Source organism: Pectinophora gossypiella, chromosome 17 (assembly GCF_024362695.1).
Source record: "Pectinophora gossypiella chromosome 17, ilPecGoss1.1, whole genome shotgun sequence".
NCBI classification, from domain to species: Eukaryota; Metazoa; Arthropoda; class Insecta; order Lepidoptera; family Gelechiidae; genus Pectinophora; species Pectinophora gossypiella.
Window position 1 is genome coordinate 11143497 of NC_065420.1, and position 27606 is coordinate 11171102.

The following is a 27606-nucleotide window of genomic DNA, read 5'->3' on the forward strand; positions in this document are numbered from 1 at the left end:
TTTAGGTACTTCCTGCAGCTGATGACGGAGGCGAGCTGCGTGGAGTGGGCGCTGGTGCTGGCCGTGGTGCTGCGCGACGCGCTGGCCGTGCTGCGCACCACCAACGCGGCGCGGGCGCAGGACGTGGGGCTGCCCGCCGTGCGCCGCCTAAGGGCCGCGCTGCAGGACATCGCCGCCTGGACCGACGCCGAGTGGTCAGTGCACTCCTTATTTCTCATTTTTAAACAGCTTACAGCTGAGATCAATAGTTGGCAGAAACTTAAAAAAGAATCACTTTTAAATAATATCACCCCAAACGTTTTTACAGTCTCGGCTACAAACCCTTCATAATGGCGATCAGCAATCAGATCCCATTCCTGACCTCAATCATCAACACTCGAGAGCGTCGGTTATCAATGGTGAACACGCGGGTACGAACATCGAGCACCAGCTCGTTAAACCTTGATACAAAACCACAGCCCCCGTTAGAGGTCAAACTTCAGCCTCAGAAAGCCCAGGAAGTTTCCAAACAATCGGTGAGGAAGGACTCGCCATCAACAGTGCCAGACACGGTGAGTGAACGCGTTGTTGTCAGTCCACCGCGCACGCCAGTAACACCACACATCAAAGAAGATGTCTCCACTGGTTGTACGATAACGTAAATTAACATAAGTTCACGATTATATCCCAATTAGCGCAGTCAAAGGTACACCCATCGCAAGATGAACCAAGTATCCACACCTCACCGAGCTTTCTGTTAGACCAACATCATAGGTGGTGAGTATCGCCGTCTATAATGGTTGAGCCAACTATGTTAGTGAAAATTGCAGTTAATATGTTGGTAAAGTTTGTATTGAAAACTGGAGGAGAAAGATAAAATTAGATTTATGTTAAACATAAACAGCCTAAATACGTCCCACTGCTGGGCACAGGCCTCCCCTCAATCAACCGGAGGGGATATGGAGCATACTCCACCACGCTGCTCCAATGCGGGTTGGTCGAGTTGTTTTTACGGCTAATAGCCGGGACCAACGGCTTAACGTGCCCTCCGAAGCACGGAATAATCTTACTTTTTCGCACAATCAGGTAATTCAAGCCTGAAAAGTCCTTACCAAACAAAGGACAGTCTCACAAAGTGATTTCGACAATGTCCCCATCGGGAATCGAACCCGGACCTCCAGATCGTGAGCCTAACGCTCTAACCACTAGACCACGGAGGCTGTTATGTTAAACGAGCTACTATAATTGGACTTATTAAACGAGCTCTTTAACAATATTGTACTGAAACGCAAGAGAAGTGTGTCAGGATCAAAACAAATAGAATTCCATAGTCTCTGTTTGCCCCAGTGAGATATATTAGCGAGTTTACGTATGTGTACAGGTATGTACAAATGTTCACCAAGTCCTCAGTCATTTGGTGTTGAATAGTGCGGATATATCACACGATCGTCACACATATTAACTGTAACTTTCATAGTATTAAAACCATCTTAGAAAAATATCATTCTTACGTAAGCTGTATTTCTGGCTATGTTTATAACAGTGAAATTGACACGTCCACTCGTTTTCGCGTCAACCAAAAATATAGTCTATTTGTAAAGATATATATTCATTTTGGTTTGTATACCTACAGCTAAAAAACATTTTTTTAAGAAATAAATTGTCATTACATGCACGTGTTAGTGTTGTGGATACGTCAATAAACTAAGATTTCACTTTCAAAGAAAAAGAATATCATTTCTGTAGAAATTGGTTGTCAACGAGACTATAAAATAGTTGTAAATATTATATTAGTTCAAATGATAAATGTAAACGTGTCTCGAAATTTTGATGTGAAATATTATACTGGCATTATTTGTCGCATCTTTTTAGATGGTAATACTTGGCTGCTCATTTTATAAATACAAACTATTATACTTAGCAGTGGTATTCAGGTTTTCGCATACATTTCGCGTCAGTACCAATTCGCCTATAAATTAAACAATCACAATATACTTCACAGTCAAAACACAACCTGTGTATTTAATTTGTAATCTTGAGAATATTTTATTACAATCTTTATTATATACTTAATAAGACAGACATAACATAAAACACAAACAACCTATATACGTCCTACTGCTGGGCACAGGCCTCCCCACAATTAACTGGCGGAGGGTATGGTGCATACTACACCACGCTGCTCCACCGCGGGTTGGTGGAGGTGTTTTATGGCTAATATCCGGGACCAACGGCTTCACGTGCCGTTTGAAGCACGGTATCTTCTTACTTTTTTGGACAATCATGTGATTCAAGCCTGCAATTTTCTTACCAAACAAACATAGCAGGTTAAGCCTGAAAGATCAGATATTTAATAAAATATGTATGTATATAGTACTGATGCGTTACATGCGCGATAACCATTAGAATATATTATAGCTAATAGGCTAAGCACATGTCACATCTACCGAGTGAGATATATTGATTTATGTGGCCAATACTGTGGATGGTATAGGGGCTCTAACTGCCAACACTGGAACTACTTTTTGGAATCGTTTCGTTTGTATGATACTTATTATGTTCTTGATCAGTCAACGATTTAGATTCAAGTAAGCATTTTATATTATGTTAAATTCATAGTATTTTAATAGTACTAGAGTTGGCAAAGAGTGTCGGAACATCCTGTATATAGAATTTATTAACCGTTGGTGCTGGTTCGTGAAAGAAACTTAATTGTTACACCTTTTTGTAATTATATTTTAAATATTCATTCACGTTCTATTTCTCTAGTCTTTTCTGACTAAGTATCTTCATTATTGTACCTATCGTATTTTTTTAGCAAATTAGGGAGTACTTAGGGGTCTTCTACCACATAACAATTGAACCGAGTATGTCATTTTAAAAATTAACTATAGTATCGATAGTGAGTAAAAATTCAAGTCTTCCCAGAAGATATTATTTGACATTGTATTATGAATATCATAAAACTTCGTATATTATTGAGAGTGTAGTTTTAATTTGCGCGAAATTTTGAATTTGATCGTGAAAAAAGCGGAAAAGCGTTCAAGGTAACGTGTTAGTAAATGCAATGGTAATCTATTACGTAGCAATAATAGATGATTATTAATTATTATTAATAGACGTAAATAAAAAAAAACTAATATTTATTATTATTAGATAGTGATTTTGTCATATTTATTTGCTCATTTTAATCATTGTTAATAATTTAATTTCATATTGCTCAATAGAAAATCTCAGTTTTGATATATTTACAGTGCTGTAAAATTGACGTATGCTTGTTTGGAGCTGAGTAATGTATATCGTTCTCTCTTGCACTTGTTAAAATAACATGTAAGGAGGAAATAGGACTTTTTATTCTATGCTATAGTGACGATTTTCCCCGCCATCGTGGTGCCAAGTTTCATAAATAGCTACAGTACCTATATATAGGCAATCTTATGAAGATGTTATGAATTATTATTTATTTCGGGTTGTGCTCGCTGATGTCGCTGTTGGATAAACTGCACATCCTATTTAATAATAAGGTCGAAGGTATTTTAAGTCAACCCATTGATTAGTTATCGTCTGGCAACCCGGGTCTTACGAGGATAACAAACATAGCATCACGCAATTCACGCCTGTATCCCCAAACAGTTAGGCAGAAGTGTATATACTATATACACCCCTCCTCACCAGGATGATAATATTCTCGTAAAATCTGTAATATTTCCGGGACTTGAGGAAAATCTGATTAAATGTAAAAAAAAGATAAAACTTTTAAGCACATCAGTATGCGCACAGCCATCATTTAGTACAAAATTAGTATGTATTGTATTTAATTAAAAATAATAATAAAAAAGCTATTTTTCACAGTCACATTTTATTTTCATTCTATTTAAAATTAAGTAGGTATCTAATGTAATTAATAATCTTTTGGTTGTACAACATCTATTTCTTATTATTAAAGGTATATGCTTTCCTAAATGGAACGATGTTTCAAATACACTTCTCATCAAAAAAATCGAAACACCTTGCAAGTTTACGTTTTGTCAGGATTATCAGAAAAATGTGTACATTTAGGAATAAATGTTAAATGTCGTTTAATAGTGAGTAATATGAGCTTATCAAATCTTAATGTTAATGTTCTAAATTTAAATGAATTTTTCATAGGTTTCGTATTTTGTTAAATGAGTCATTTTTATTCCGTATGGAGTATAAAGGAAATGGATAAAACAACACACGTAAATGAAAAAAAAAGCTAAAAAACGTTTATTTAATAACTTGTATTCCCTCCCCGAGCTCTAATTACTGCTTCCATACGGTTCTTCATCGATCGGATGAGAGTCACGATCACATGCTGTGGTATATTGTCCCATTCCTCTTGGATTGCATCTTGCAGCTGGCTAAGTGTTTCTGGGGCAGGATCTCTTGCTCGAATTCGTCTCTTTAATTCATCCCACAGATGTTCAACGGGATTCATGTCCGGGCTTCTTGCTGGCCATTCCATAATAGAGATATCGACTTCGTTAAGATAATCTCGTACGACGCCCGCGGTGTGAGCCCTAGCATTGTCGTGCATGAATATGAAGCCGTTGCCAATAAAATGTGCATAGGGCATCACATGAGGCTCGAGACACTCTTCGACGTACCGATGACAGTTTAGTGCAGGCAGACGTGGCCCAGACACGAAAGCAAGCTCTGTCTTACCGTCGGCGCTGATTCCTCCCCAAACCGTCCACGAACCGCCACCATAGCTGACCTTTTCTTCAATGCAGCATTGTGCATAGCGTTCTCCGTCTCTTCTGTAGACCTTGTTCCTTCCGTCGTTACCATACAGCATAATTTTACACTCATCAGAAAAGAGGACTTTGCTCCACTGTAGGTATGACCAATTTAGGTGCTCACGTGCAAAGTTAAGGCGCGCTCTTCGATGGTCTGCAGTTAATTTCGGCCCATTTGCTGGCTTATGCGGTACCAGTCCACGATCCTTCAACCTTCTTCTAATTGTAGAGTCACTTACAGCCACCCTTCGTACAACACGAAGCCGCTGCTGCAGTTGAAAAGCGTTAAGGCGTCGATTTCTTAAAGAAGTTGTTACAATAAATCGATCATCTCGCTCAGAAGTGACCCGATTCCTGCCAGATCCTGAACGGCGCGTGAACAAACCAGTCTCCCGATAACGTTTATAGACTCTATGAACAGATGACAGGCTTAGATGCAGTCTTGCAGCCACAACACGCTGACTAAGGCCAGAATCCAGCAATGCCACAACTTGGGCGGCTTCTGTGGGCGAAGTATCCATACGTTTTAGAAAAAAAACCTTTTTTCAGACGTCCCAAAGTCACAGTATTGAAATAAAAAACAAAAAGTTTAAGGATAGGCGCCAATTTTTAGTTTTTAAACGCTAAATGTACTCCAACCCTAAACACACATTTGTCTCAAAACAGTGATTCATTTCGTTTATAAGATAAACAAATGAAATTCTAATTTTGAATTTAGAATTTTCGCTTATTACTGTAATGGCCAAACTGCCAGCTATACATTTATGTATTTTTTTTCATCGTATGAATTCTTTTTTGTGTTAAATTCGGACAGAAACAATGAAAACGGAAGTGTTTCGATTTTTTTGATGAGAAGTGTATAATTAATAGATTATATAGTAGGTAACAATAAACATTCCCGTGTAGGTTAACGTAATATTGTCAATTAAATTGTGAATATCATGAAATATTAAGAATTTTTCAAATTAATTAGGCCAAAGAACAGGTTTGTGGTCGACTAATATTTTTCTCATGAAATAATGATTTATTGAATGAATTTAATGTTTTTCAAGTAAGCGTGTTATTCAATAATTAAAATTGTATTTTATTATTCTACGCATCTAATAATTTATGAAAAAATATATTATTTTTATTGTGAGATTAGAATTGTTTTTGCGTCATTTATATTTGGTTCACGAAAGATTTTTAGTAAATATTTTAATATTTTCTCATCAGGATTATGAATTTTTGTAACGAAATTTTGTAATTATAGTCAATTGGTGTTATACATAGATGGTTAAGTAAATCAAATTTTGTAATGATAATGTAGTGTTTCATTTATTTACCTTTTCAGTCACGCGTTCCCCACAAGATTAGAACAACGAACGCATCAGACTGTGGACTTTTTATTACTTATTATTACGACGGTTTATAGCTCTGCCCACCCCAGTTAGGATTAAGAGAGATCATTCCCGTAGGTAAATAGTCTGCTACAATCTGTCCCTCTCACTTCTGTTAGAGTATTAGACTACTAACGTAAGTAAATTATTTGAAAGCTTGTCTATGTCGCCAGCAAGACAGATACACAGTATATTGTACATGATTACACCTATATAGTAACTTGTGTACTTTTAGTGCGAAAAAGACGAAATATGGCTCTTTCGCACTAAAAGTACACAACTATTAATCATGTACAATCGATGACCAATGTATGTATTGTGTATGTATTATACGTAGTCCTTGTGTACGACTCGGAAACAGATTGCTAGTTGGCTAGGTAGGATGATATTGTGTAAAGGCGGGAATACACATGATTGTAGCTGGCACACTTGCATGGCACATTGTGCCAGTTACTTGTACGTGCCTGTATGTTTCCCGTTTTACTGGCATGTGTATATCCGCCTTTATTTTATCAAAAAATAAAACATCTGTCGTACAGCTAGGAAGTTTTAGAGAAATTGAAGAAAATTAAATTTGTTGATGTTTTTTGCAAAATGTTATTTCTACAAAACATGTGTGTTTGTCTACACAAGAATAAGAAACAATATTAATCGAAACGAGTACCATACGAATAGAACAAGAACAGAATATATCTCAAATAGATGACATGATATGGCTTTTGTTCAAAGTGTTCAAACCTAAAATTAAAACTAATTTTTTTTTTTTTTTGTTTTGGTTTTCCCCGAAGGGTAAGGCAAAGGGAACTATGCCCATACAGCCATGTCTGATGTATTTTTTTTCTTGATGATTAATGAAATGATGAAAGGTGATGATGATGAAACCTAAGCCCCCACCCTCGGAGTAGACTCCTACTCCGAACCCCAAACGAATTAACTCAAAAGTCCGCATAAACTTTTGAGTTATGAAGCGGCTTCCCAGCACGAAGCGAAAATAGGCAGATACACTTTGTTTATTGAATACTCCAATATAATAACACTCGCGAATGTCTTCCGACTAACTTAATGCGATCATTAACCACAAAACACCACTTCGTATTAATTATTTAGATTACTCAATGAAGAAAGCAACTGTCCCGTTCCCGTTTCCCGCCGAAAAGCCCAATTAAAACTAATTTTTTTTTTTTTGGTTTGGTTTTCCCCGAAGGGTAAGGCAAAGGGAACTATGCCCATACAGCCATGTCTGACGTATTTTTTTTCTTGATGATTAATGAAATGATGAAAGGTGATGATGATGAAACCTAAGCCCCCACCCTCGGAGTAGACTCCTACTCCGAACCCCAAACGAATTAACTCAAAAGTCCGCATAAACTTTTGAGTTATGAAGCGGCTTCCTGACACGAAGCGAAAATAGGCAGATACACTTTGTTTATTGAATACTCCAATATAATAACACTCGCGAATGTCTTCCGACTAACTTAATGCGATCATTAACCACAAAACACCACTTCGTATTAATTATTTAGATTATTCAATGAAGAAAGCAACTGTCCCGTTCCCGCCCCCCGCCAAAAAGCCCCAATTAAAACTAAACTTCTTATTTTTATCTGTGACTGTTTAGGGATGTACTAATGTTGCGTAAAAAAAAGTGAAATAGTTTAAAAGTTTAAATATATCACAGTCCATTGTGCCGTTAATCACAAACGTAGCAAATATTACAACCAATAATGAAATAAATAAAATAACAAATATGTGATTTGAAGTAATCGATTCCATTGAGAATCGATTTAGATGTTCGAACTTTATCGATAAACAAGAAATACCGAACTGGTGACATCACTACAGTGCATTGAACGGGCGAACTGTCAAGACGTTTTTACTTTTGGGAGAATGTAGAAACATTGATTTACACGTTTTATATCGTTGTTTTTCTGAGATTATTTACTTTGTTTATGAAGATTAGAGTGTGGGCCGTCTAACTGTCACACGATGGCAGCCACGGCGCAGGTAGAGTTGTCGGTGGGCGAGTTGCAGGCGGAGATCGAGAGGCTCAGCCGCGAGCTGGACCAGGCCAGCAGCGAGAAGATCCAGTCAGCGCAGCTGGGGCTGGTGCTCCTCGAGGAGAAGAGCTCGCTACAGCAGCGCTGCGACGAGCTCGAGACCCTCTACGAGAACACGCGCCACGAACTCGACATCACACAAGAGGTTAGTGGCCTACATTCTATCGCATTATTTTCACTTTTCATGCATTAATGGGTACATGAAACGTGAACAAACGACGACTTAAACTTAATTTTTACTATTTCACATTCGTATTTCGTACTACTTTCAAAAATCACTGGCGGAAAGCTGAAGATGATGAATATAACCTACATACAGTTTATTATGATTTTCAGCGCTATAATTCAAATATTTAACACTTGTATTGATAATTTATATTGTATTTAATTAGTAGAACCACATACATGTCTAATGTTTCATTGGTTAAAAGTTATTCTGGTTTTAAACTTTTGAACATGTTTATTATATTCTTAGTTTAAATTTATGTCCCTACTTATGTTAACTGTATTATACTGGAGACATATCAATTTCCAAAGTAACTATGTAATTATACATATATATATATATATATATATATTCTTATTGTTCGCAGGCTCTTATGAAACTAGACTCGACACAGAAAGTAACCACTCAAAGTGGAATAGAACAAGAAAATGCCCTCCTCAATGAGTCAGCAGCGATGGAAAGCTCACTCACATTGCAGATCCTGGAACTTGAGGGAGAGACTAAACAGGTAAGTTTATGTTAAATATTATGACGTAAATTTGTATTATATACAACACCTCCACCGATCTACAGCATGGTGGAGTATGCTCCATACCCCCATTAAATTACTATCTGCAATATAATAGCTACTACATATATACCATAATTAGTTAGCCTAAGATACACAGAGAGAACATATACTTTGTACATACATATCAATATAAAAAGTAAATATCCACCACAGAATTATGGTTATAGATAGTAAAGCATTTTAAGGGAAACATTTCCTCAACAAAATAGATTTATTGCTATACATTTGAAATTGTTTCGATCTGGAGATCCAGGTTCGATTCTAGATGTGCACATTGTTGAAATCACTTTGTGAAACTGTCCCTTGTTTGGTAATGACATTGCAGGCTTGATTCACCTGATTAACTGAAAAATGCGAAATGATTCTAGGCTTCGAAGGGCATATTAAGTTGTTGGTCCTGCTATTAGCCGTAAAAAAACATCTCCACCATCCATACCTCATCCGGTTAATTGACGGGAGGCCTTTATACTATTGGCTGTTTATGTACGGTCATGACCATTAATATGTATACACTTTGGTACCATGTCACATTAACTTTTTTGACAAATTGAACTATAAGTCTCACTAATTGTCAAATATGTTAGTGCGACAGAGTCCTAAAGTGGGTACATTATATTGCTCATGACTGTATGTATGTAAAGATTTAATTAATGTTTATTGCAATACCATTTCTTATTTTTAATTACTTTCACCTAAGTCATTCTTTCAGTTGATAAGGCTGTGCTTACTGCTGAAACGTTTAATTTCACTAAAACTATTACCTGAATTCAAATACTTACTAATCTTTCAAATAATTATGGTTATTTGAATAACTGCATATTTAAAAAATAATTAATATTCAGTGACTGAGTCATAGCCACTGTAAAACATTGAAAGTTATTTATTACATACATATAAATATATTTTCATTAGCAAGTATAAACATAAAATTACAACCAGTATACTTTTTATGGAAAGTCAATTCAAACAATTATTTTTTAATTTATATGGAAAATACTGTCGTGTGACGTCATCAATAAAAGCGGTTAAAATAACATACATATTGTTACTTAATTCATAATTAAAATTTAAATATAGGTCTCAAAGATAAATGAGATTGATTTTTCATCATCTTACACTTGCTGTATTTTTTTCTATCTATTTATTTCAGTCCACTACTTACACCATTTATAAGTTAATTATGATTAATTAAATGAGAGTTTATTCAGTGCCTGAAGCGTCTGAAAGCCATAACTACTGGTCAGAAATCTAAAATTAATTATAACAGATTATCTACATATAAAATATAATAGGTGTAGAGATCGTCCGTCCCTAACATGTCATGATATAATTAAGAAATATTAATCTTTTATTGTTCCGTTACTTTTGTGGAATAGAAATCCAATGTAAAACTTGAAAGATGCAAAAAATATAATCTTACAATAAATAATTTAGGTACTACTTTAGATCAGATAGATAACACAAAAGAATTAGATTTATATTACTTCTTGTTATTTTTCCTTCAATTTTAAGTTTTTTAATGCTTATGGTTGTACTGATTCTGTTAATTTTGTAATATCAACTTATTCCTACACAATATAACAAAAGACACATCTGAATGAAGTAATGGACTGGCTAACCACTAGAACTAGGAACGAACTTTTTTTGACGTGACATTTTGTAGATTTGTCGCAAATGGCATTAAATACATGACCGGGTAAATAGGGAAACGATCTTTCCGAGCTTCATCACTATAATACGCAGAGAGGGATTTCTTTAAAAATAAATCTTTTTGTTAGAAAATTATGAAATATTCCAACTGCGCGGCTCCTCTTCGAAAAGATTCGAAATAATTTATTTCGTCAGCCTCCATCGACTCAAAGCTATACTCTATTTGCGGTAGACTTCGTGACTTAGTGGGAAGTACTCATTATTTCACCAAGATAATGATAATAATACAAGTACAAAGTAATATTTACACAAGTTTTTTAAGCAACAGGTTTAGATAAAATAACTTGTTATAAATTGAAGATAAAAATGCAATTATGTGTTTGAGCCTTCACATATGCAAATAAAACGAATTCAAATGCATTGACAATTGCGTGTGGGCCGGTTGTCGGCTTGAATTTAAAAATGTTACTCAGTGGTCTTGTTATCTTATTAACTTTATCCCAGACAGGCGAATGCCTCGGCTAATGAAACGGGAGCAATTGACGTGAATCATCGCAGACAGACCCACAGTGCGTGCGCGCATCGCAAACGATCTACACACATTTTTTTTCTGAAAACAAAAATGTTTTGTGTACTACAAGTGCGGTAAACTGTATCGCTCAGCCACGATTAATCACAGAAGTAATCAGACGAAACTGAAATTTAAATCGCGCGGACGATATAGACCTTTATCGGACGTGATGTAACGCCGCGAATGGCGTAAGCGCCGGCATCCACAACTGATCCAGAAATACATTTTTATTTCCCCGGCCTTGATTCACGTATTCACACGTTACTCAATGAAGCAGAGATTCAGTTAGGACTACATACTGTGCGCTGTGTGAAATATGTGCGGAAAATTGTGTGCCAAGTGCGAGCGGTGATAATTCGTAGATGCCGCATTCAAAATGAATGGAGGTGGAGAGGTAATATTTTTGCGCTACTATACTTTTATTATTATTGTCTGTGAAAACTTGCTTTCTCGATGACTGTGTAATTTATTGTTAGTCTGAAGTCGGTTCCTAACGAAAATTGTTACGAAAAGTTTTGTCGATGTATTCTGTAGAATAATAACAAATGATTTGTTAAAATATGTCATAAAATATTGGCAAAGTTGCGGCTGTGTGGCCGGCCTAGCACGTGCCAACTTTGGCCGATGTTTCACGGAATCACAACACAAGGAACGGCAAAGAAAGCGCTTCTGTATACGTCAATGTTCCTTGGATGTAAGGGTAAAGTTGGGCTCGTATTTCACGTATTGTTTACCCAAATAATGGAACATTGTTGACACGCTGCTGTTGGCCGCGCGCCAAAAAGTAAACAGGCAGCTTTAAGCTCTGTTTGTACATATACACACTCAAATCCCATTTTGTACGGCAACAAAGCTTTGATACTTTAATCTGGTTGTTAATAATGAACTCATTTGGTCCTCACTACATTTTCATACATACATAAACTCAACCGCATTTCCCACTGGGGTAAGCAGAGACTATGGAACACATTACACATGCACTACATTTTCATGACATACATAATACATAACATACATAAACTGCCTATATACGTCCCACTGCTGGGCACAGGCCTCCCCTCAATCAACCGGAGGGGGTATGGAGCATACTCCACCACGCTGCTCCACTGCGGGTTGGTGGAGGTGTTTTTACGGCTAATAGCCGGGACCGACGGCTTAACGAGCCCTCCGAAGCACGGAATCATCTTACTTTTTCGGACAATCAGGTGATTCAAGCCTGAAAAGTCCTTACCAAACAAAGGACAGTCTCACAAAGTGATTTCGACAATGTCCCCATCGGGAATCGAACCCGGACCTCCAGATCGTGAGCCTAACGCTCATGACAGATATTTTTTTTTATTTTACGGGAGACAGTGTCTATTATGCTATACGTTTTTATGTAAGCGTCGTCGGAGAATAAACTTTTGCAAAGGAAGAATTTCAGATAAATAATACTTTCAAAATGTCCTATACGCTGCGTGTGAGTACGTCCTCGTTTGATCCTTTACATTAGTGCATAATCTAAGTAACAATGAGTACCACGTTTGACCGCTTTTATTGATGACGTCACAGGACAGTATTTCCATACAAACTCCAAAGAAAACTTTCGTTTTGACGTTTCGTAAAAAGTATCTCATTTGAATAGGTTGTCTTTTTAAGAGCCACGATCTTGTCGGTGTAGCATTCTCCATTCTTATCTATCAAAGGCAAATTCTTTCACTTCCTCATAAGACACGACGTTCACCTTCTCGTTGACCTGTTCCATGTAAACTCTTCTAGGTCTTCCCCTGCCGCTCTTTCCTTGTAGATTCCTTTCTATGATGTTTTTAATAAATTCGTCGTGTCTTATTAACTGTCCAATCATCTTGCCTCTTCTGTCCTCAATAACCCACAATATTTGCCTCTTTTATATCTAATATTATACTTAATATAATGAAAGTATTCTTTTGTGTGTATTGGAGATGTCCTTAGAAAAGGTTTAGTACGATCTACTCTGAACCGGCGTGTGTGTATGAAACAATTGATGAATGTGGAGGAAGCAAGAGAAGTGAATTCCATAGTCTCTGCTTACCCCGGTGGGAAATAGGCGTGAGTTTATGTATGTATGTATTCTTTTGTCACCACCTGACCATGCGTAGATGGAACTTAAACTTTTATTTAATAAATAGTCTTTTCAATGGGATCTGTGATTGGTCTGTTCGAAGAACGCATGCGTCGGGCTCTAAACCACTGAATTCGACTTTATGAGTTTGAATTCATGTTTCATAGATGAATTTGTACATCATAGAAGGAAAGCTAGAAGGAAAGAGAGGAAGGGGAAGACCAAGAAGAGCTTACATGGAACAGATTAAAGAAAAGGTTAACGTCGTGTCTTATAGGGAAGTCAAGGAATTGGCCTTTGATAGATTGGAATGGAAAATGCTACACCGACAAGAGCGTGGCTCTTAAATTGATGATGATGATGAGATGAATTTGTGCCCGCTTAATGGCAATAGGCTCGCTCCCTATTACATGGGTCTTAAACATCGCTGGCGAGGAATACTAAACACCTCTGCTTACCTCGTGGCGATATTGGCGTGATGTTGTGTTACGTCTTTTAATAGAGTGCAGTCGTGTGCATTATGTACTATCCTGAAGGTCAGTGCTGTTATCACGGGCATAACCGATTGCCATTGACTCGGTATGACCGTGCCGTGACTCATACAACCTAAAATAATAATAATAAAAAAGTTTATTTAGGTAAAGCATACTTCCAACGTCATTCTACTGGCATTAGAACATTAATTCCGTGCAATACAATGGTATCAATTTGCGGTAATCGAAATTTCTGCCTTCGTTGTATTTTGCTAGGTACGTGGAATGATAAGAGAATAGGGTAGTTTCCAACTAGTCAAATCACATACTTTTTACTAAACGTCAAAACACAAAATTACTATGGATTTTGAACGAAAAAGCAACCTGTGACGTCATAGAAAAACGTGACAAAATGTCGCAACTATTTATTTATTTATTTGTTGCATGTCACATGGTGGCTTACAGTTCTTAAAGTAGATAACTATTGTTACATTTTTGTTTATAAAAATTCATAAATAACTTAAATAGAAAAAAAGAAAACGTTTTTTGTCACCTTTAGACCTGTCTTTAAATAGTAGTCAAAATTTCATTTTTTTTTTCAAAATCAAAATCAAATCAAAATTTCAAATTTTGACCCCGGAAACTATCCAATTGTATGTTACACGTACGAAGTGTTTTTGCGATAACTTGTTCCATTCCAAACTTTAAACACTAACCTGCATTCTTTTTTTACGGAAATACAAAACGTTATTATTTTTAATCCAGCAACTATTCAAAAAAAGAATATTTAAAATTATTTGAAAATGCATACAGAAAAGATGTTCCAAGTAGATTGTAAAATATAATGTTGCTCTAATTTATGAACGCACCACAGAGTATTAATTAGGTAGATTCTCGGTAGATTCAATGAATTAAATTATGTTCCCATATAATCTTATTGATATTGTCGTTATTATCCATTTCGTAATTATGGAAATCTGATTCATGTCGCAGTGAACAATTCTTGTCTATCGCCTATCGCACAATGAATCACGAAACTTGAGATTTCCGTTTTGAATTTGGAACGTATATCAGTAGGCACATGTTTCTGAACGCATGAAGAAGTTAAACATAAATAAGTCGCGGGTAGTTACGTGGACCGTTGGAAATATTTTTCAAATAACAGAAAAGTTTTTAAGTACTTCATTGTTTGAGCATTCTAATGCTTTTGTGATACAAAATTTACTACTCACCATCCCAAAATGGAACCTAAAAAGGTATAAACTCAATATACGTATGTAATCATAGAGTTATTCATGCTAGTCAATAGGTCACGCCCTCGGTGGGTGTAATAGTGTCACTTATTCGTGACGATATTGAGTCGCTATAAAAGCCCTGGCCGCCGAAATAGGACGCGCCGCACCTACACGAGACAACTAATTTATGGATGGCAATCAGCTTAGTGTTTGAACTAGCTCTAGCAGTAGTTTCCATGAAATACACCTCTCCATATTTTAGGCTAGAGCAGTCGGGGCGTGTTATATCCTTTCAGTCTATAGTCTGTGTTCTATGCACTGTTAAGGACACCTTAGAATGTATTGCTGTTTATCTTCCTTCTATTTCTTTAGGGATTATTCTACTGAGTTTAAGATTTTTGTATAGAGTATCCAAGATGTACCTAAGCGTAACAAAGTTTTTTTAATGACAGCAGATACAGTTTATCACATACCTAATTCGTTGTGACAAAAAGTAGCACAATTTGTCTGAAAAACTCGTACAAAGAACTTCAAAGAAATGAGTTGGCACTGTAAGATGGTGGAGTCTGAAATAAGATTAGTTCTTAATTATAATGAACTAAACTAGCGACACGCTATGACTACTGTTTCGATATAATAAAGTACAACAATTCGATGTATGTAGTTAAAAAAATTCAATAAAGTACAGCTATTTCCTTCTTTAACGAATATATTAATTAATACGAAACTTGATGAGCGGAATAAACGTCGAAACGCTCATCATAGCGTGCTGTTAGTTTATCATTTATCTGCTATGGTCAAACTTTCTCAGCTAAAATTGATTTCTAACATATTCTTCGCTAACATATGGGATAAATAAATAATCTTCTAGAACTGTGTCGGCGCTACGTTATACTAAAAACTAGACGAAAATCGGTAACGTTTCTCTTTTGAAATTTAAAATTAGCGTATTTAGAAAGACTTTCAGGGCCTTTCTTTTATTATGAAAGTCAGGTTTACTAAACGGAACTAATGATTCTTGAGTCAACTTAGACATACGTACACTAATATATTTTAGTGCGCTAAAAATTAAACCAGTTATAGTTGACGCAAAATGGTTTTAAAGTGTAGCTCATGTTGTCAAATTTTATTAACAGTTGATTGACATGTAGGGGAATAGAATAGTAATACCATGAATATAAATTGACAACTATATAATGCTTATACGTCCCTTTATTGGGCTTTTTGCCGTGACTTATTATTATGGCATTAACTACTTGGCCGGACAAATGGGAAGCGCTGAGGGATCTAACTCGGCACAAAATTTAAGACAACGGCCTGAGGTTATCCAGTTTTTTATTCGGCTCCTTTCCATCATCTTGTACAAGTATCAGACTCCACAAATTCACTTTGCTATTCTACTGTTGAATGGCGGGGAGGTCATTACACCAGCAAAGCGGCACAAAAAGTTCAGAAGTTTTTACTCTGAATGTATTCTTAGATTAAAGTGTTTATTGTATGGGCATTTGTTGCTTGAAATAAGCGGTTTTTATTCTCCTGCGGCCCAGATTTCCAGACACAAAAATTAATAATGGATGGTTTGGATAATAAAGACATGATATTTTTTATAAAGGACTTTAGGTCTTAAGACCTAACTGAACTGAATTGAGAGGGAATAAGAAACCGAATGTGTTCAGCTTATGTCCTTTCTAACATAGTGGACAATTTACCGCCATACCGGTTGGAAGAACGTTTGTCTCTCACTGTGAAGTGAGAGTCACAGAGGTCGCACGTTTGAATCCCAGCACTGGCCTTAACTAATGATTTTCGAATTCACGTTTAAATCATAAATCATCCTCATGTGCTCCGTGGTTAAATAGGATTTCTCGAGGAAACCCACATTCCCGAGTTTCGGAGGAATGTGACCTAACCTGTGTTACGCTGGTTTTCCTTTCGCGTGTGGAAAGGTCAGCCAGGCAGGCTATAAACAACCAGAGCTGTCAAATCTTCAGGTTAAGTAAGCGGACCCTGTGAAAAACGGGATAACGCTAGGGATATGATACACACACATACATATATAAACTCACGCCTATTTCCCACCGGGGTGAGCAGAGACTGGAATTCCATTTGCTTCGATCCTGACACACTTCTCTTGCTTCCTCCACATTCATCAATCGTTTCATACACGCACGCCGGTTCAAAGTAATTCGTACTGAACCTATTCTAAGGACATCTCCAATTTGGTCAATGTTAGGAAAGTGATGACATCATCAGAGGAGTTCGTATCAAAAGTGGCTGTAAGTAGTCGTCTGATCACTTATAGCTCTACCCACCTCATTGACTCGTGAGTTCTTATATAATATGATTACAATCACAATTAACAGCCTCTGTGCTCTAGTGGTTAGAGCGTTAGGCTCACGATCTGGAGGTCCGGGTTCGATTCCCGATGGGGACATTGCATTGTCGAAATCACTTTGTGAGACTGTCCTTTGTTTGGTAAGGACTTTTCAGGCTTGAATCACCTGATTGTCCGAAAAAGTAAGATGATTCCGTGCTTCGGAGGGCACGTTAAGCCGTTGGTCACGGCTATTAGCCGTAAAAACACCTTCACCAACCCGCAGTGGAGCAGCGTGGTGGAGTATGCTCCATACCCCCTCCGGTTGATTGAGGGGAGGCCTGTACCCAGCAGTGGAACGTATATAGGGTATTTATGTATGTTATGTATGATTACAATATTACAACTTTTTCTTCCAGTTACGTCACGAGCTAGAGCGGGTAATAAGCGAGCGGGACCGCCTTCTCGCCGAGAGCTCGGAGCTCGGCGCGGACAAGGCGACCAGGGAGTCTGAGAGGGCGGCCCTCCGCGCGGAGCTGCGGGAGGCTCGCCAGAGGGAGCAACGACTGCTCGTCGACATCGGGGACTTGGAAGACGAGAACATCTCCTTGCAGAAACAAGTGTCCGCGCTGCGGTCCTCACAGGTATGATATATACTTAACTTGTTTTGTATGTCGTGTGCAATAAAGTATAATTGTATTGTATATATACTGTTGTCAGATAGAAAAGAATCGATCGGCCTAATCTCGACTGCTAATGCTAATGAACGCCACAACAATGGGATCCGTATTTTGACAGATCTAATTCGTACTGCGCATTTGAAGCTATTGTAAAATTGTATCGTCATTGAAAATAATCATTCAAAGGCCACATCATCTAAAAAACCAATATTGCTATTTGACATTTGCGCATATAAAAGTAAGTATGCAGTGCAAACAAATGTCAAATAGCAATTTCTAAACACTACAAATACTACTAATGTTCATGCCACGCCTGCCTCTCATTTTGAGGTCGCAGGCTCGAATTCAGCACGGGCCTAAATTAATGATTGCCGAATTTGATTTTAAATTCATGTTTGAATCATAAATAATTATCACGTGCTCAGCAGTGAAGGAAAACATCGTGAGGAAACCCATATTCCCAAGAAATGCATTTTCGTAGGTGATCTAACCTGTATTGGGCTGGTTTTCCCTTCGCGGGTTCGGACAGGCAGTGGTTTCTGTAAAAAAGGTTAGCGGACCCCTGTGTAAAACGGGATAATGCCTAGGGAGATGATGTTATTTGCAGAAATAAATACTTACTATGTACGCTAATACAACAACAACAAATGACGTCTAGATTATTCAATCCTGTCGGCCATAGTTAGTTTCCCCGTGGGAATATGTTATACTAAGAACCACTCGACCCGTGTAACGACGAACTAACGAACGTAATTATTCATACACACGCCGCTCCATGGGCTCGAGTAATCTCGGTAAGCTAGACTAGACAATGGTGCTGCTTCTTGCGAGAAAAGCTTAGGTTTGTTTTTACCCACGACGGAACGGAGCAGGTATATTTGTTTAATCATTTTACAAATAGTGTCGTTCTTTATTTATGATAAGTGCAAGAAAGAGATAGAGGTAGTTTTGGAACTGGCAAACTAAAATCATATTAAGTTTGTGTCACAATCTGTGTGGTATGTTTAATATCGTGTGGCAGTAATTTTTTTCATGTATGGGCAGAGCAGATTAATTCATTGTATATGTCAATAAGACTCCTAATTGACAAGTGTTTAGGAATATTAATTACAAGGATATGAGATTGTGGAGTTTATGTTAGGAAAGAGAGTCCGTTATAGAGCCTCTGCTATTAATGTATGTATGTATGTACATTATTAGTACAATAGGTAAGTATTTTAATTTAAAAGTATAAGTAAATTAATAGTCCGAGGAATATAGCTCGATCACAACTCACAGAAAGTTGCAAGCAAAGACAACGTCCATTTTACTCGAAATGTAAAACTGCCAGTGAAACAAAATATGTCAAGCTCTCAGGTTACTCGAGTAGATGCTTCTGGTCTATATATATATATATATATATGTATATAAATAGCAGGATCACTTTGCCCTTGCAGGTCGAATTCGAAGGTCTAAAACATGAAGTGCGTCAACTGCGCGAAGAAGCAGAGAACGCGCGCGCGGCGGCAGACGAAACCGCGGCGCTGCGACGCATCGCCGAAAGACAGCTGGCTGAGGCGCTGGAGGCGCTGCAGGCCGAGAGGGAAGCCAAGTTTGCTGCCAAGAAGGAGCTCGACGCACACCTCAGCAGGGAAGCAGCCTACAACATCACTAACCTGGCGTACAGTATACGAGGTAAAATTTCAGTTCATTTGTAGGTATATAAATTATCTGATACTTCATGTCTCTCGAGTCTTCGTCTTCGCTGGCTGAGGCACAAGAAGCAATACAGCTGTGAGAGGAATGCCAAGTTTGCTCCAAGAAAGAGTTTGATGCACATCTCAGCAGAGAAACCGCCTACAAAAGTAAGGCTAAAAGCTTTTACTGGCCAAAACGGGCGGAGGCACTAAAGGTGCGTTCACGGGTTTGAAGGTCAGACAGGCAGTCGCTTCTGTTAAAAACCGGACCTATCAAATCTTCAGGTTAGGTAAGCGGACCCTGTGAAAAACGGGATAATCAACAGCCCCCTAACGCTGATCATATATTCCCTTTTTCCCGCAGGTATGCCAGACGACGGCACGGAAGAAGAGAGCGAAGCCGGCGGTTCGGGTGCGGCCGACCTGGGCGCCATGGCAGATCACCACGCAGACCTGTTCTCAGAGGTGCACCTGCACGAGATCTCGCGCCTCGAGAAGCAGCTCGAACAGGCGCACAACGAGAACGTGAGTATACTGTTGAAACACTTCGGTAGTGATCAAGACTAGACCATGTTTTAAGTTCTGGAACGATCGTCTGTTCGTCATCGTCAGATTTTAACACGTTCAGCAGGTGGATAGGCGGCCTTACTTACCACGAGAGTGGAGTATCTGGGAGACGTATTCGAGAACAACACCGTAATGCCATCACCAGACAAGACCGGTGCAGTGAAGTTTCATCAGCTTCAAAATCAGAAGCAGCTACAAAGTTTCATAGGACTTACCTCTTATTTGCAGAACTTGGGATATAGAATAAAAAAACTTCTCTTAAAAAATCTTGACTCCTCATATTTAAAAAAAAAACCAAATGCCCCTTATATTCCGACGACAGTCCAATAATACGTAGACAACAATTTTATATTTAAAAAAACAAACTTCCTTTATATATTAAGACATACATTACGACAGAATTCATGACGCGCGCGACGCTGTTGCCGTGCAGCGGGAGCCCCTGGCTCTGAAAAGTCCTCTTTTTATCTGTTTATTGCATTTGCACTAACTGTGCAATGCGAACAAATGTCAAATAGCATTATTGGTTTTTTTAGATGAATTGCTTCAATGTGACCTTTTTACCCCCCCCCCCCCCCCCCCTTTGTGACCCGCAGTGGAGCAGCGTGGTGGAGTATGCTCCATACCTTCTCCGGTTGATTGAGAGGAGGCCTGTGCCCAGCAGTGGGACGTATATAGGCTATTTATGTTATGTTATTTTATGTGTGACCTTTTTAGTACCCCTGAACATCTTAAAATCTGACGATGATGAACAACGGACGTTCAGATCACATCTTTAAATGTGTCTTCTGATTTCCAAAGGAATTCCCTCATAAAAAATAGTCCAGTTTCCCATTAGTTAAATCAGTTACTTTTTACTAAACGTCAAAACATGAAATTACTATGGAATTTGTATGAAAACGCACACTGTGACGTCATAGAAAACGTGATAAGTTGACGGACTTATTATTACGTTTTTCTTGATCAAAATTCATAAAAAAGTTAAATAGAAAAAGAAAATATTTTTCGTTAGTTTTCCATAACTTATCTTGAACCTAGTACACGACCCAATTATGTGTATATGTTACAGAGCCAGCTATCAGCGTCGATGCGTGCGGCGCAGACAACGGCCGAGACTGAAAGCGCGGCCGCCGCCGTCCTACGCGCCGGCCTCACTCGCGCCACCTCCAGGATCACTGCCTTGCATGCCTTGCACGGGGACTGTGCTCCACTGGTATGATACGTACAAAAATACAAAAATGTTTAATTCATAATAAGTTTCTTACAAAACTTTATTCGAGTTTCCTTTTTAGAGCTCTGCGTGGCAGGAAAACTCCGTAAAGACACATAGTTCGCGGCTTCATTGTTAAAGTAGTATTTTTTCCCAGGCAACCTACAGATACAAATGCCATAGAAAATTAAAATATGTCTAGGTTGGATTGGGCTAAGTTACCGAATAGCCTTATTGTTCTTCTATCGTGTGGGTTGTGAGGTGGATTACCGACCTCATCAACCTTCAGCATTGAGCCGCCAAAGGCACCTGACATGATTGAAGACTAAAGTAAGACCAAGGGGGTGAGGTAAACCTAGTTCAGCCGCTGAAGGGGAGCGGAGAGTCGCCGCTCTATACGTAGTATTATTCGTTATTGTACGACATTACTCTACAGGAGGACGAGAAGGTGGAGGGCGGCGTGTCAGCGCGCGCGGCCAAGTGGCTGACGTGGTGGCGCGTGTCGGGCGGCGAGCTGGCGGGCGTGGCGGCGCTGCTGGGCGAGCTGGCGGCGGGCGCGGCGGCCGACGCGGGCGCGGCCAACGCGGCGCGGCAGCAGCTGGCCGCGCTGTGCGACCGCGTGGCCGAGGCCGAGGTGCGCGCCGCCGCGCTGCAGGCCGACGCCGACCTGCTGCGGACGCTGGCCGGAGGTACTGCTACACTCGCACTCGTACGCGCGCGAGGGTGACCGTGCGCACTCCCCTTCTCCTTTACGACTTCCGCCCATTTAGACCAAAGTAAAACCCAAACGCCTCCACTCCACCAACCCGCACTGGAGCAGCATGGTGGAGGATGCTCCATAACTCCGTTTGATTTAGGGGAGGTCTATGCGCAACAAGGGCCAGAAAACTAGCTCGGCGCCTGATACGAATGGGGATAAAAACTAGAAGCTCAAATGTACACGGCAGAACTGTTGCGTGTCAAAATTTAGGTTCCTAAAAAAAGCAGTCATCAGTTGGAAAAAGCCTAGTTTTGATTGAAAATAAGTTTTTCTAAGTTTTCTTCTTTCCGATCTTTAGGGAATAAATATAACACTATGCTTTTGCAATTAAACGCTGCCCAAAATTAATGTTTGTTTACTCAAATAGTATGGGGAACTGTCAAAATTTAAGTACACTCAACAGTAGCGACACCTGATGGGAGAAATTGACAGTTTTTATCCTCATTAACGCGGGGTTGAGTTACCGTTGTCCGTACGCGGCATTGTTCTTTATACTGTGCTACTACTGCGACCTGAGCTGGGAATAATATTAACATAGTATCGATGACTGAAACTTTCATTCAACGCTTGCTAACATTGGGCCGTGGAAGTTTACTTTTATTTAACATAAATTCGCGACTATATCCCAATTGAGGTAGTCAGAACTATGTAGTTCGATGGACATCCATCGCAAGACGGCCTCCGTGGCCCAGTTGAGCTTTAGGCTCGCGATCCGGAGGTCCCGGGTTCGAATCCCGATGGGGGAATATCACAAAAAATACTTTGTGATCCTTAGTTTGGTTACATTACAGGCTGATCACCTGATTGTCCGAAAGTAAGATGATCCGTGCTTCGGAAGGCACGTTAATCCATTGGTCCCGGTTACTACAATGATGTAAGTAAGCAGTCATCATGAACCATGTCAGAGGTCTTTGGCGGCTCAATGATAGCCCTGACACCAGAGTGGATGACCCACACGATAGAAGAAGATCGCAAGATGAACTATGTAACTTCACGTGACTGAGCTGTTAGGCCGCTCCCTTGTATGTACGTCCCCACTAACGGTCATGCCCGTGCAGGCGCGGGCCGCGCGCTGTCGTCGGCCGCGCCGGCGCTGGCCAGCGCGGCGGAGGCGCTGGCGCAGATCTACCACCACGTGTGCGCCGTTAACGGCACGCAGCCCGAGCGGCTGCTGCTCGAACACGCCGGCCAGCCGCATGGTATCACTATTATATTCTTTTGTTTCTCTAACAACCAATCTATCCAATATCCAATCTATACAATAGCTCTATGCTCTAGGGGTTAGAATAAAGCCCACGATCTGGAGCTCCGGGTTCGATTCCCGATGGGGGCACTGTTGAAAATCACTTTGTTAGTGCACACTACAGGCTGAATCACCTGCTCGTCTGGAAAAGTAAGATGATTCCGTGCTCCGGAAGGCACGTTCAGCCGTTGGTTTCGGGCTACTAGCCGAAATGCCTCCAGCAACCCGCATTGGAGCTGCGTGATGAAGTATGCCCCATACTCTCTCCGGTTGATTGAGAGCAGGCCTGTGTCCAGCAGTGGGACGTATACAGGCTGTTTATGTTATGTTACCAACCAATACAGAAGATCGAATCCTAGTAGTTAAGCGAATATAGGATTTTATTTTAAGTTATACTTGTCATGTTCTTATGTGCCGAAAAGGAGAGATTGAGAGATGATTGAGAGCTGTTAATTTTAGCTAAATCTGATATGTAACCCGTTCGATGCCTGTTGTCTTCGACGGGTTATTGGCCCATGTAAAATTTGAGAGATTTACATTTTTATGTCCTTTTTCTTTTAGCGGAAAAGAAAATGACAGATATAACTTAAAATTAGACGCTGTATACTGGAATTAGAACCAATGTTATATACAGGGTGTAAGTGACACCATAACGAAAACTTTGAGGATGATTCCGATCATTATTCTGAGTTGATGTCAAGTAGAATTTTCCGTCGCAAGATTCATGTTCTTCTTTTTTTGAAATTATTTACAAGTCTCTACTTTTGCGATGGAAACTTTCACTTGGTATTATCTCTAGAGTTATGGACCGAATCATCCCTCTCGGTATTCGGTGCGGTGTCACTAACACCGTGTATTGGAGTAAGTTATGTGATTGTACGTGACAGCGGCGTCGGAGGACCGCACGGTGGAGGACGAGGCGCTGGCGCTGGCGGCGGGCGAGCTGGAGGGGCTGCGCGCCGCGGGCGGCGTGGCGCGCTCCGCAGACACGCTGCTGGACCAGCTGACGCACCTGCGGGCCGCGCTCGACACCGCGCTCGACTCGCGCAACAGGCACCAGCCAGGTACCCACCACGTGCACACGCCCCATTCTGGCCGGAAAATCTTTACTCAAACCAAACCAAACTCTGTCAAAAAGTGTCAAGACACACAAGGGACGGCGTGTTACGACATTGTACAACCGATATTGCACTTTATTTGAACAGCCATAACATAATAATTTGAGGGAACGAACTACATAATGTATACGTATTTATAACACGGTTCGGACGCTTTTTTAGAAAAACTCCTTAGCGAATGTGAGTCTATTTGTTAATAGGATGTCAGTGACTCAAACTCAATAATAGCTTTATTTATTAGGTTTGCATTTTGAATATAGATTTCTTTTTGTCTAGCGTCTCATCCGTCTAAAACTTCTGCAGATTCTCACAACCTCAAAAGGCATGCAGGCACACAGGGCCTTAGAAGTTCCTAAAATTCTATTTTATTTGAAAGAATAGCGTCGTCCTGATTTTATCAAGAGTGCGAAAGAGATAGACCAGAGTTAGTATTAGAATTGTCAAATGAAATTGAAAGTAAGTTGGTATCTGCTAGACTCGCCACCATTATTCCGTTAAAAAGGTAAGATTTTATACTAGGAGCCCTTGTGAAATAAGTGGCCAGTATTTAACGACATTATATACATAGCGTCGGTATTGAAAAGTATGCGTAATAATATAACGTAGCAGAATGTTGGGTATTGTTTTAGACGGATTCAATGATAGATAAAGTTTTTAGATGCCTTCGCCCACTTTTGAAGTTAAAAACACAAGCCCTTTCCTCGCCACACAGTCCCTTGGCAAATTTTCCCAATGTCAATCCTTACCACTTCCCAGATCCAAGCCACTCCCAAGTGGATCACTCCCCGTGGAAACTCAAGGGTTCGTACACAAGCTGTGTAAAGAAAGCCAAAGAGCAGAACAACGTCAAGTTGAAGATAGCCGACACCAAAAGGAGGCTAAACAACCTAATAGTCCATTTGAAATCATTCCACATGGACAATGCCAGAAACCCGATTTGCCCCGGACGAAGCGTCAAAGAGATCACGGATTATTTCGAGAATATAGCCAAGTACAATACCAATGTAGATAGGAACTACGATAAGTCTAACCCTTGGACGATAAGCTGCGAGAAAAACGCTATAGCGATACCTAAGGCTGACGTCCCTTGTATTAGAAAGTCAAATTTAAGGAAATATAGTTGTAGAGATAGCCTGCACTCTGTGTGGAGAGAGCAGATGTTGCATAGAAGCTCGTACTTTAAGAGAACTAGCCTAGAGAGTGCCAGGAATGTGAACATGATGAACAGTATCCGGGAGTCTCTGCGGACTAGCTTCGTGAACTGTGTCTTGATGTTGCAGTATATTATGTGATTATAGAAACTGTGCGATGCCCACTGCTAACGTAAGAATATTCGGGTTTCTTTGTAGATTTTACAGATTTTCTAAACGTTGAGTTGAATTTAAGTATTATTTCGTAGATAGTCGTATATTCATTCGTTTTTAGTTAGTTAAACAAGCAATGCGGTGTCTTATATTAGATTAGTAGTGTTACTGATGTAGGTTTCAGGATCGGAAGGAAACTCACGAAGTCCAAGGATAAAATTCAAAAGTATTTATTATTATGTCTATGCTAGATCACCGAAGACCCATAAATAAAAATTGAGATTTTATTTGTTTCCGAAAAGAAAAATAGTTTTTCAATAGTGTCTATGTATTTTAAATATTTTGCTTTTGTGGAAACTTTCAGTTACTAAAGCGTCTGAAAAGTGTTTTGTTTTCGCCAATAAAAATCGGTTACTTATCGTCTAACGTGGGTAGGGAATCTTTGGAAGCATAATCTCAATAATCGGGAACAAATAAAACTCAATCTTACCAAAATAGTAACATCTCCGTCTTCAACAGTTATGGAAACGGAAGAACGCGGAGCTGAACTAGCCGAACTCCAGGAGCAAGTGATCAAACTGAAGTCGCTCCTCTCCACCAAGCGCGAACAGATCGCGACACTGCGCACGGTGCTCAAGTCCAACAAAAACACGGCCGAGGTCGCGCTGGCTAATCTCAAGAGCAAGTACGAGACCGAGAAGACTATTGTCACCGAGACGATGTTGAAGTTGAGAAACGAACTGCGCTTGTTGAAGGAAGACGCTGCGACGTTCTCAAGTAAGTTGTAGAATATATTTTATTTATTTACGAACTGTGGTGACCCTTTTGCTAATTATCTATCTGGATAACTTCTGGGTGTGTTGTAGTATGTATTGTAACTTCTATGTAGTTGAAATAAAAGGATTTTGTTCAGCTGTGAATTATCCAGAACATACCATATTGTCGTCAAATCGACGAGAGGATTGTATACCTTGATTGAAGGTGGGTCGGTCCGGTACAAGTACCCTGTCACCACATGTCATCATAAAGACTCTTATTGGTACTCCAATCGAAGCTGCAAGTTGAATAAAGTTGCATTTTTATTTTTTATGCACTTTTGCTTCATAGATACCTTTAACACTACAATGCTACCCCCAGGTCTCCGCGCGATGTTTGCGGCCCGCTGCGAGGAGTACGTAACGCAAGTAGACGAGCTGACGCAGGCTCTCGCCGGCGCCGAGGAGGAGAAGAAAACGCTCAACCAGCTGCTGCGGCTCGCCGTGCAGCAGAAACTGGCGCTCACACAGCGGCTCGAGGAACTAGAGGTATTATATTTCTTCTATCGTGTGGATTTAGATCAATCAAGGTTATTTGTGAGCCGCCAAAGGCCCCATGATTCAACGACTACGTACTTACATCAGTAACTAGTAGCCGAGACCAACGCCCTTCCGAAACACGGAACATCTTACTTTTGGACAATCGGGTGTATTGTACTGACGCAGGTGGGCAGGAGCCGCAACTAGGTGAGAAGGAAAAGAAGACCCTCAACCAGTGGACTAGGGCTCCGCACTGTCATGTGCAATTTCCAGAGTGATAATAATTCATCCGGACGTTTATTCGTTTCTTTTAGTTTGCCTCTGTCCATTAAAGACGACTTGTTGTGGCGCAGGTGGACCGCGAGATGCGCACGCGGCGCGTGCCCAAGCCGGCGGGCGCGGCCCGCAGCCGGCCGCGGGACTTCTAGCGGCTGCTGGGCGCGCTGAAGGCGGCCGCG

The 27606-nt window shown here is 39.8% G+C and overlaps 3 protein-coding genes across 5 annotated transcripts in view; all 3 read left to right on the forward strand.

The window, feature by feature from the left end:
- LOC126374142 (guanine nucleotide exchange factor subunit Rich) overlaps window positions 1-4245 on the forward strand; it is a 46440-nt gene extending 42195 nt beyond the window's left edge. For both annotated transcript variants that reach the window (XM_050020608.1, XM_050020610.1), the window contains exons 25-26: window positions 6-194; window positions 308-4245. In XM_050020608.1, coding sequence (XP_049876565.1) covers window positions 6-194; window positions 308-641 — 523 coding nt within the window. In that variant the 3' untranslated portion in view covers window positions 642-4245. The remainder of the gene's footprint in view (window positions 1-5; window positions 195-307) is intronic.
- The window catches only part of LOC126374176 (PX domain-containing protein kinase-like protein), a 94224-nt gene extending 81810 nt beyond the window's left edge, over window positions 1-12414 (forward strand). The window contains exon 12 of the transcript XR_007567408.1: window positions 12399-12414. The gene's annotated coding sequence lies outside the window, so the exon portion shown is untranslated. The remainder of the gene's footprint in view (window positions 1-12398) is intronic.
- LOC126374156 (protein bicaudal D) lies at window positions 7973-27606 on the forward strand. 2 transcript variants are annotated; one of them, XM_050020624.1, is made up of 12 exons: window positions 7973-8320; window positions 8769-8909; window positions 17715-17939; window positions 19412-19649; window positions 20016-20176; window positions 21288-21431; window positions 21865-22117; window positions 23247-23387; window positions 24319-24495; window positions 26373-26630; window positions 26991-27157; window positions 27502-27606. In XM_050020624.1, exons 1-12 carry the CDS (start codon window positions 8105-8107, stop codon window positions 27574-27576), a joined length of 2196 nt encoding a protein of 731 aa, XP_049876581.1. In that variant the 5' UTR covers window positions 7973-8104; the 3' UTR covers window positions 27577-27606. The 2 variants fall into 2 exon arrangements, with proteins under 2 accessions (XP_049876581.1, XP_049876582.1); XM_050020625.1 differs by lacking the exons at window positions 7973-8320; window positions 8769-8909 and adding an exon at window positions 11188-11587.